Below are 11617 nucleotides of genomic sequence, written 5' to 3'. Positions count from 1 at the left end.
AAAAAATTGAGTTTGTACTGCTACGGTGATCTTTCTTGAAAACAACTTATTGAGGAAACTATGTCCAAGGTTGAATTTGTTTAGCTACGGTGATCGTTCTTGGGAAGGCATTATTTCAAGTGATAACCATTACTGCAAATTACAATTGCGATTAAAAAATGTGCTTCTCACAAGATTAGTGCTCATAACAAAATCGACTCCCGTATTTTACGAAAACTACTGTAATGTAGAATTAAAAAATACGATTCTAAGTTTATCCTCAGCCTCTTTTATAATTCACATAAACAAACACACACATGAGTGTACATTTACTCCGTTAAAATATGAAACTTTGTACAGTAAATACGACACTAAACTGAAATTTCCACGGAAAACTTTTATTTGTTATTCAGTGTATCGTTTTCTAAACTTGTATGTATGTGTGTGTGTTTGTGTCTTTTATAAGTTTAGTAGGATTATAAGTTTACATTTACAATATATAGTGTAGACTCATACGCACACACAAATGTGGTGGGTATTTTTTAATTTATACCCAGATCTATAGTTAAAAAGTTTTCCCTAAAATTTTGGGCTGGTGTGGCCTAGTATTTAGCATGTCGGACTACGGATTGGAGGTTCCAAGGTTCGAGACGTGATGCCACTGAAGACGTTCCGCACTTTCAGCTGCGAGCGCGTGAGAGCTAATCTCGTTTTTTCGGTTCAAAACTTGGTTGGCCGCCTTTCCTATACCTGAATCCTATGACATTCTGAACTGGTTATTTAACCCACGTGTGCATAAGGTGCAATTCAGATAGAAAATTTCCAATTTCAGAACTTTATTTTAAACTAAAGGAATATTAAAAACTCATTATCGAGTCAAATTCTTCGATTACTATAGATTTTGAGCAGTATTTATCTTAGAAATTGATTTTTTATTTAGTGACGCACATTGATTTATGCAACTTTCAAATAAAACATTTACTTCTGATCCCCTAATGGCTCAGCGGTAAGTCTGAGGGCTTATAACGCTAAAAGCCGGGTATGGACACTTGTGGTGGGCACAGCACAGATAGCCCATTATTGTGTAGCTTTGTGCTTAAAAACAAAGCTTACTTCTTTTCTTTGTGTCAATTCCTGTTTGTGAGTCATTTATTTCAGTTTTTAACATTAGCTGCATTCTGCCGATTGTTCATTCAGGGAAAGACCCAACTGAATATTATGTGACAATAATATATAATAAAAAATTTCCAACTTCTGGTATCATAACTATTTCTAGATATAGACTAATACTTTCCACTTGCAACTTTTATTTTAAATCTATTAGAGTTTGTTTTTGATTGCCCGCATTTCCCACAAAGTGATAATTTTCAACTAAATCTCGCTGTCAAAATCTGAAACATTGGATTTGTGTTCGGTGTTCATCAGTCTGTGTCTAATCTAAGATATGTCATATGATCGATGTAACACCGACATCTCTGCAATATGTCTGTGTTGTTGCTACTATTTGTACAGTATTTTTGATTTAATATATCTCATAATCTGATTTCAAAATAAAAAACAAATACATAAAAGATGAACCATGAAGTTGATATTAATCACATTTTACAAAGTTAAAACAAACAACAATAAACTGTCTACGGGCAATATAACAAAATACTTATCAATATCAATTACCCTGTTTTTTTGTTTTTTAAATGAGCCATTGTACTGTTTGTTTGTAGTTATGCACAAAGCTATACAATGAGCTAGCTGTGCTTTGCCCACCACGGGTATCGAAACCCAGTTTCCAGCGTTGTAAGTCCGCAGACATACCGCTGTGCCACTGGGGGAGGGCGCCATTGTACTGATTTCTGCACCAGGCATGTCGTTCAAATATCAAATAAAGGAACCACCAAACTGCATTTCAATATTTTATATATTGCAATAGTATAAATGAATTGTTTATCAAATCAAGTTGCTGTAAACACAAAACTAAGGTTTGTTTGTTTATTTAAAGTTAAGAACAAAGCTACACAATGGGCTATCTGTGCTCTGCCCACCACGGGTATAGAAACCCGGTTTCTAGCGTTGTAAGTCTGCAAACATCCCGCTGTGCCAGTGGAGGACCAAACTAAGGTAACGAAAACTTCTTGAAGCTGGAAATAATCTCAAAAACTGTTTACTCCAAAATGTTTATGTGACTTGTTTATTCGTATTGTAATAACGCTATCGCTAATGAAAAAAATTAATGTTTTCCTGACTGCAGAAGAGAGACAAGGGCTTATCGTAATATATCGTGTTAAAAATAAACAACCGTATTCCTCCCAATTAACGTCCCCCCCCCCCCGGTCGCATAGTTCAGCAGTCAATACTGGTAACTGATAAATGTCACGTAGGCCACGATTTTCCCACCTTTTTTTCGCAGTAGCAGTAAACTTCAAAGACTTATTGACGGTGCCGATCGATGGCAGGACAGCTTCAGAGTTTTTTGACACTTATAAACAATAATTACCATATTTTTACTGCGATAGAGAGCACTGATGTTTATAGCAAAGTTAGAAATAAATAGGCTATGTTTGCTACCACTTATTATAGATATATTTATTTATAATAGAGGTATTATCATATTACTTAATTAGTTTCTAATTAGCGCTCCCCTTTTGCAGTTTGCAACGCCCCCGAGAGCGTTAATTAGGGGCAGTAAGGTAAATCTCTAAAAAACTGATAATGATGTGCTACTACTTAAACAAACACACACACCTTTGTATACAATCAATTACAAGTTATCAACTCTTATAGAAAATCTTTATACTTTTAGTGAAATTAGGCACAAATAAACCAAATGATGAGTTATAAGCGCTAGAAAAGAATTCATATTTATTTTTGTCTTCCATAATTATTGAGACGAATCTAAAGAAAATAAACCTAAAGATGAGGTAGTGTAGCATCCATAATTTTAAATAATACTTTAATATATTTTAGCGTTACTCTTAATCATGCTATAGAAAACATTACCCAAAATATAAACGTCATTTGTAACTTTGTATCTTTCATAATGATGCTTTCCATTACGAGATTTTTTTTTTTTGTGCATGGGTGTAAAAATATCTTAGTTCAAATAAATTACTAGAATAGATATTAAATCTGCATTAAATCTTTTTTTTTTTTCATTTGTCTTTTAACTACTTATATTTAATTCATGCATTTCGATTCGGAATATGAAAGCACAAAAGATTCGTTTGCATAGAATGTCTGCTGATTAGCAGTAAAAGATATAAATAAGCTCAAAGTACTGAATTATTCATAAATTGCCTTTTTATAACCTTCTTGAGTTCTCACAGGGAAAATAAACACGTTTGCTGCATTACTAATATACAAAACATCGTTCCACTAGATCAAGCGTTTGCAGTTAATCTGAATATGTTGTTAGGCTTCGCACATTAAAATTTAAATTGTGTTGTATATTTACTCGCTTAACGAGCCTTTTGATTAAGTGTCCCAATTTTTATCTCACAATCTCTAATAGAAAAGTAGTTAGCATCTCAAGCCAGTCAATTATAATATAGAAGAATTGTTATTTCATGTTATTTCAAGTAGATATAGGATTTATTTATTCAGACAAACCTTGTCACTTTGTAACCCTTCAGGTTTCAACAAGAAGAACAGGCGATAATTCTGTACCACATTAAGAATGGCAGAAGACGTCACTGCTTATCCTCTGTATCGAACGAACATACTGAGTTTGTCGTACAACTCGTAAAGAGTGTTACAGTTTATAAACTGAAGACGGAACTCCAATAAAATGGTTTTAGTGAGTGCTGATTTCAATTAACATTTTGCTACAACTATCGTGATTCTTGAACTGGAAAATTAGTTAATAGTTGTTTCCAATAGAAAAATTTTAAATTTAAAGAGGTAAATAATTGGAAGTTCGAATAGTATATTATTATGAAAAGGAGGACAGTCAATACAAAACTTTTGAGAATACTTACTCCCTGTAAGCTGTATATGTACAGCCAAATATATATATATATATGTATATATATACACACACACAGATTTCGAGCATTGCTGAGCAAAAAAACTGCCGAAGCTACACAGTTTTCATATATTCAATGCACTTCTATAAGATGGCCTTAACACACTGTAAATCTTATCTTTAATTGATGATCATATGAACCCCGAATATCATTCAACAAAAGACGACGACTCTGGGATTAAGAGTAAACGCCATACATTACTTTGACAAAATTAAATATTCGTTTTTAAGCTACATCCCTACTAGAGAATGTCTGAAGCACACACGCGAAGATAAAGTCTGTTTGGGATATCAAATGAAGGTCATATTTAGCACGATTAGTATTTCATCCTTTTTGATTTTCTTAAATGTCGATTCATTACAAATCTAAGCAGACTTTACGTTATAAAAAATTCGTTTATGAGACAAAATGGTTCATTTTGTTATAAGTGCAGAGATATTAAGAGATTGTTCTTATATGAAGATACCCTACTACCCCTTTATATCAAGCAAAATACGTGCTATTTTAAATTGGAATAAAATTAAACCTATTTATATGCCAGTGAACAAACATTCAAATAAATTTAAAAAGAAGGAAAGATAAGACAGAAAGTCACTGCAGACAGGGTATTTATTCCACTTCTTCTTCTTGCAATGGTGCTTATATTGGTCAAACAAAACGATCTCTTTCAGTTAGTGTAAAGGAACATCAAGGCTATTGTCAAGGATGTTGAAAAATTGGTCTTAGCGTTACATATTCACAAAACCAACCACAAAATTAATTTCGATCAATCAAAAATCATAGCAGAACTCAAATTATTGCATCAATGGAACACAATGGGATCGATATAAATATTTAACACGAAAGAAAACATGTTCAGTAATGAAATGAAATTTGAATTCAACCCAAGTGGAAGTATAATGTTTGCTCTCTACTGCCTAGTGAACCTAAACCTGAACCTGAATGTACAAGACGCTGAGAACAGTGTTATTCTGTTATAGCTTGTCCTATCGAAATTAGTCAGGAGTTTTGTTTTTTTTGTATCTTTTTTAATTCTTTAATCATTTATGCGTTATTATTATGATGTGTTATTATTGTTTATAATTATTGGGGTTAATCGTGTCGCAAAAATCACTATTACAGTAATTATCTGGTAAATATTGTAAAGCAATAAACTTACTTTTCGTTTTGAAATATTACTTGGCATTATTTTGAAATACCACTTATCAAATGGTATAAAACTGCAAATATTTATAGCCTAGTATAAAACTATACTCTATTTTATGGTGTGCTGTTGTAAATTTGCCGTTAGTTTCGAAATGCTATTTTACATCATGATGTAAAACTATAAATTTATTGTCCATTTTGAATGCTACTATAAATTATAGATTTTGAGCCTGTATTTTACATCGCGCTATAAATCTGCAAATTTACCATTGATATAAAATATTGATTTACAACGTAAAGCTACTCTGATTGGCCATTTTAATAGAATACACACACACATTAACTAGTAGATCGTTTATTTGCTTATTAAAAATTAGCTGATCATGTGACGTGTTCGGAAGTTGCTTGATCACCATAAAAGTGAAAATGTAGACAAAACATAGTCTGCAAGACTTAAAAGCAAGTATGCTCGCCCTTTCAGTTGTGAGGACGTTATGATGTAACATTCAATCCCACTTTTCGTTGTTAGTTGGCGGTAAATGGAATAGACTAACTGTCCTCTACTAAGCCTAGTCTATCACTTATAAATCAGAGACGACTAGCGCGAAATTCAACAAGCAAACAAACTTAACTGACTAATAGCACCAAGGTCTATAAACAGTCGCAATCAAAAAAGAATACTTTTGCTACTAGAAAAACCGTGTTTATCAACTGAATGGTTCAGGATGATTGTTGTTAAACACAACGCTACACAATTGGCTATCTGTGCTCTGTCCACCACAGGTATTGAAACCCGATTTTTAGCGTGATTAGCAACTGTGAGAAAAACAATTGAACATGCTTATAAAACGCAACAGACTTGCGATTGTGTCCGCATTAATAAATCCATTCAATAGTGTTCAGGATTCGACCATCTTCAACCGTGCAGTGTGCAGCGTAGCAAAAATGTTGTACAGTTTGTTTGTTTGTAATTAAGCACAAAGCTACACAATGGGCTATCTGTGCTCTGCCCACAACGGGTATCGAAACACGGTTTTTAGCGTTGTAAGTTCACAGACATACCGTTGTGCCACTGGGGGGCCATGTTGTACAGATATCAAAAAACAGTTTTCAATTCGCTTATCTTAATGTCAAAAAGAAACCACGGGTTCAGAAGTGTATGGAGTGCAAACTGTTGGCATTGGATAACTGGAAGCGAGTGATGTGATCTGATGAGTCGCGTATCTTCCTTCCATCCTTTTCAGTAGTGACGTTAGAGTAAAGAATATGGAGAAAGCGATGTGAAGAACTTGACCCTACTTGTGTTGTTCCTACATTCCAAGTTACCGGAGGCAGTGTAACAGGATGTTCTTAAACATTGTTACCGATCATGTCCTACCACAAAATGTTAAATCTTCATTCATATAGACAAGATAATGCAACAATCCACTGCAGTTGTACTGCTCGAAAATGGTTCGGAAAAGGATAATCTAGGCTTCAGTTATCTTCGATGGTCAGCACAGTCACCTGATCCCAATGCAACTGAGGATCTTGAGATAAATGTAAATTATTCATCCGCCACCATATATCTGGGCTACGTTTGTGTGTTATGAATCTCGCGCAAAGTTATACGAAGGCTATCTGCGCTAGCCGTTTCTAATTTAGCAGTGAAAGACTAGAGGGAAGGCAGATAGTCATCACCACGCACCGCCAACTCTTGGGCTACTCTTTTACCAACGAACAGTGAGATTAACCGTCACATTATAACGTCCTCGCGGCTGAAAGAGCGACCATATTTAGTGGGATGGGGATTCGAACCCGCGACCCGCAGGTTGTGAGTCAAGCGCCCTAAACACCTGGCCATGCCGGACCCTTCTAGGCTGCAATCGAGCACCTTCCGGCACTTCGTGCAGTTTACGCTATGCGGAATTCATATTATATTATCACAAGGAATGGGGTTCCATCCTATAACTGACATGAAGGAGGTCCTGATACATGTGCCAGTCAGTGTATACACTGTGTTCATGTTAAGATACTCCGCAAAACAAAGTATAACTCTATAGTCACCTTTAATGTCAAAACAGGATTTTATAACGTGGAATAAAGCTGCTATTCATTTAACAATATGAATAAAAGATATAAAATTACGCTATATATTACTCTATAACAATATCTGATGTTTTACACTTACGGTTCGTGCTGCATCCGCTCTCTGCTGATTTCATTTTCCAAAAAATCACTGTAGGATAAGCTGCGAGTTGTCACTGTCAGTAAGACAAGGAACACAACAGCAAACATCTTGAAATTACTACTATCTTTTTTCGTGTATTCTGCAACAGTCAAATGAAATAAAAAGAAGTAACATCATTTATATGAAAAAAATTAATACTGACTACTACAAACCTACATTGTTTTCTTATTTATGAAATGATTCCGTCGATAGCCTTAGTTATTTAGTGATGATAGAAAAAATTAAATATATATTCTCACTGATATTTGTGTGAGAATGAATACTTAAAAAATATGAAAATATATGTGTACAAGAAAAATAAAATATAAAAACTGTTTTGGTTTTCTTTCGAGGCTCGAGTTGGCCCTGTGGTAGAGCTGTAGAGGTAGCGAGCTGAGTTCAAATCTGTGTGATACCCCACAATGTTTTCCAGGTTTTAAGCTGTGGATGGATCATAATAGTGTCACTCAATCCCATAGTGTGGGTGGTAAGGTGTTTCTGACTGGCTGCCTTCCCTCCAGTCAGTTAGTTAATAATTAGGAACGGTGACAAATAACCTTAGCAACGCTGCCCTAAATATAAAAGTCAAATATCTTTTTATTTATACCATCCGTATATGCAAACAATACCGACAGCGTAAATGCTTTTAAACTCAAACAACTTGTTAACTATAGTTATTTGGTGTATTTGAACTGAACTTCTTACTTTCAATTGTAATATTGTATAACTTTCTCCCCCGTATTGCTGACGTCATCATCGTTATTGTACTGTCCTGTTTTATAAGTTATTCTGTTTTATTAGGGATTGCTAAAAGTTATATACTACATTACTAAAGCAAGCCACAAAAGAATTTTCCTTCTGGCCAAATAATTTATTAATTTCACGCATTATTTTTTCTTTGCTATAATTTTTTTTACGCTTAAATACTCTTTATTTGAAAGCCTGTTCATCTGTTTTCTAGTAAAAAGGCACTGTTACTGTGAAACAGAACAAATTTTTGTTAAGATTATAAAGACTGGTTTCTTTCGAATTGTTTTAGGATTGCATAATCAAAATACAATATAATATTAAGATTTAATATCTGGGCTAACAGAAAAACTGCTTTTTATATAACAGTTGATATTATGTTGTTTAGTGAATACAAAAATGTTCTTTTGTAAAAGGCTTGGCTTTTAGATGGAACGTTAAGAGTTATATTAACTGCAGGTTACGTTAGATAAACTGTACATAAGAAGAGTTTCAGGGAGAATAAGGGTTAGTACAATGCAAGGTGTATTGCTGAGTTTAGATAACGTAGTGGCATTACACTTTTGTACCTTTAATTAACACAAAGAACAGAGATTTGCTTTGATAAGGTCGATATAATAGGCTTACGGAATTTTGTTACTTTTCGAGGTTGGAGGCTATAAAAAAGAGCTTGAAACAAACGACTCCTCACAGAGAAGGTATCCTTGTGGCCTTAATTTTAAATAGGTCTGATTAAATAACTTCAAATAACTCATGATAACTGAGCCACCCACGAGCCATAATATGAAGTGGTGTTTCCGTGGTAGTTTACGATATTTAAGAAAAACGTGGATTTTATACAAGAAAAAAAAATCACATGTCATTGGACTACTTTTCAATTACATGTTTCATTTTCACGTTTTTTTTCAATTAAATTTTTCCCCTGCTACTAGATTTCATTTAGTTCTTAGTTAGTAAAAAACCCTAACAAGACGCATGTTTTTGTATTTTTGTAATTTGTTTTTAAAAAATGTATTTTTTCACATAATCACAGGTTTTTGTTTGTTTTTTCGTTTTTGCTGCATCTATTACCTACTGAAAAACAAAAGAAATGTACAAAATGATCACACACTTTCTGTAATGTCATTTCATCAAACTCACAATATTCACTTATTTTTCTTTCGAAGTTCTGTCAACAAAAAAAATCAAGAAACGTTTTTGACTAGTGTAATTAAAACACATTAGTTCAAGGTTCGAAAAGTCAGTAGTAAACTGATTATTGTAAAGAGAGTGAAAACGTATGTAATGATAAATATTATCACGTGAGTAAAACGACGTTAATTCTCTTTCTTTTGTTTGTATGTTTTTGAAAGCTTCCATCTAGCCAGATTCTTGCGGTAAGTGTAAGTAGTCTCAAAATGAAGGAAATGTGGAAAGTCATTCTTTCAAAATTTTCATAAAAATAGTAAAGAATCACTATAACATCAGACCGTCAGGCCGGATCACTTCTGCCAAACAAGTTTTGTTTCTTTCTTTCCTAGAAGTTAAACGGATCAATGACAAATTTTTAGGCTCTTTCACAAAAAAGCACTTTAGGGTATTGCTTTTTAATCACAACAATCGTCACTGAACCTTTTTATTGGATTCGCAATAACGCATAAAAATGAAAGCAGATTAAAACGTCTTGCGATACATCTTGAAGGATGAAGGCATAAGTTTAAAGAATTTTATTAAACTCTCTTATTTATGAACGAAGTAAATTCGCATTCAGAAACTTTAGTTGTTGACTTGAAATAATCTTAAAAGAAAGTGGAATTTATAAATGGAAAAAATAGTCGTTGTGTATTTTCAAATACTTGGCCAAATCGGACTTTGGATAATGATGCAGAAATTTTGTCTTCAGCATAGTTCCTAACATTACTAAAACCTGGGGAAACTTTAGAATTATAACAGAATAAAATATCCTATGGTAATATCTATACATATATCTGTGTGTGTAATGTAATGTAGAACTTTTGATTAATAATAAATAATTTTACTCTGTACTTCTATTTAAAGATACTTACAATTCAAAATAAATTATTTACTTTGGCTCTGTAATAATTTCGGAAGTTTGGATAGTGGTTCCATGTTTTATAGCTCTATTAAAAGTAGTATAATAATTATCCCATATAACAAAAGATTGTTTATTTTTGAATTTCGCGCAAAGCTACACGAAGGCTATCTGCGCTAGCCGTCCCTAATTTAGCAGATTCTAGAAATCCTGTAATTGGAGAAGTACTGTTGCAATAATAATACTAATTTGGTTACAAATGTTTTGCGGGTCTCTGCTAGTTTAACAATAATGTCTTGGGCTTAAAGCAAATTCCAGAACTTCCGACATTGCAATGCCGCAACGAAAACCTCATCACTAGGGGATTATGGCACAGCCCTTTCTGACGAAGGATATTCGTAAATCGAAATAACAAAGAGATATAAAACCTAAACGATTATTTATAAGACAGTGAATTACAATAGCAAGAGAAGATTTGTATACTCATATGAAAATGTAAAAGAACCTAATTACAGCATCTTACTTAGTGAGGACTACCACTGTTATTTCCACAGTTCTCAGACTGGTCGTCCAGTATCCGTCGACCTTCACTTCTCAAAAACGAGTTGCTGCATTCATGTCAATGTACTGTTTGAAAGGTCTTCCGATGGGTCAGTAGTAAGTTGACGGATTTACAACGCAAAAATCCGTGGTTCGATTCTCCGAGATGGACACAGAAGATAGCTCAATGTGGCTTTGCTCTAAAATAAAAACAAACTGTTTGAAAGCGGTAACATAAGTAATCTTCTGAAAATTGCATAAACTTCAGGACTACAAGTAAATATGACAAACATGTGGGAACTGTACATTTTGATAATAAACGATATCAGTTGTGTAGTTTAGGATACATAGAAACAAAGATAACTTTAATAACGAGGGAAGAATAAAGATTTCTGTTATTAAGTGTTTGTTTGATAATAGTTCAACCACGGTTTACCATGCTTGCATTTATTGGTGAAAACTATCTGTAATGTTTTTTCTGTTGTACAAACTGAAATTTTAGGATTAAAACTCAACTTTCCTAAGTCACGCACGTGTAAGAAACTGCAATTCATCTTACTCTTCTAAACCTTGAAATTCATGAGACCTTGATCTTTTCTAAAAACTTTGTTTACCTTATTTTTTTCAATTGCAAAAATACTGTAGAAAAATCAAACAAACAAATATTTTTTTTTTTTTGGCGGGAATGGGTCATGACTCACACGACGTTGCATCCATAGTTCGACACGTTAACTACTTGGGCATGTTCGAACTGTTATAAGACACACCACATAAGAAGTTATAACTCGTTATAATTCTTCAAATGTAAATGTGATCATAAGCTATCGTTGATTAACGTTATTATATTGTTCCAGAGTTTGTTTCACATAACAGAACGTTTTCATCTTGTTAAACAATTGATTTTCACATCCACCCAAAACTCTGTACAAACTTTTTCATCTTTCC

At 33.5% G+C, this 11617-nt stretch overlaps 1 protein-coding gene and 1 long non-coding RNA gene across 4 annotated transcripts in view; one reads left to right on the top strand and one right to left on the bottom strand.

Annotated features, from left to right (window-relative positions):
- The window catches only part of LOC111088488, a 22346-nt gene extending 18610 nt beyond the window's left edge, over positions 1-3736 (top strand). The window contains exon 3 of the long non-coding RNA XR_002612997.1: positions 3606-3736. This is a non-coding gene — a long non-coding RNA (uncharacterized LOC111088488). The remainder of the gene's footprint in view (positions 1-3605) is intronic.
- LOC106470176 (CD109 antigen-like) overlaps positions 1-10891 on the bottom strand; it is an 82000-nt gene extending 71109 nt beyond the window's left edge. For 2 of the 3 annotated variants that reach the window (XM_022398779.1, XM_022398780.1), the window contains exons 1-2: positions 10656-10890; positions 7315-7453 (exon numbers count right to left, since the gene is read on the bottom strand). In XM_022398779.1, coding sequence (XP_022254487.1) covers positions 7315-7421 — 107 coding nt within the window. In that variant the 5' untranslated portion in view covers positions 7422-7453; positions 10656-10890. Of the gene's footprint in view, positions 1-7314; positions 7454-10655 lie in introns of all 3 variants that reach the window. The other variant, XM_022398781.1, reaches the window with a different exon arrangement.
- Between the last annotated feature and the right edge of the window lie 726 nt (positions 10892-11617).

Source organism: Limulus polyphemus, unplaced genomic scaffold (assembly GCF_000517525.1).
Source record: "Limulus polyphemus unplaced genomic scaffold, Limulus_polyphemus-2.1.2 Scaffold3860, whole genome shotgun sequence".
Taxonomy (NCBI): domain Eukaryota; kingdom Metazoa; phylum Arthropoda; class Merostomata; order Xiphosura; family Limulidae; genus Limulus; species Limulus polyphemus.
This window is presented reverse-complemented; position numbering and strand designations above follow the sequence as displayed.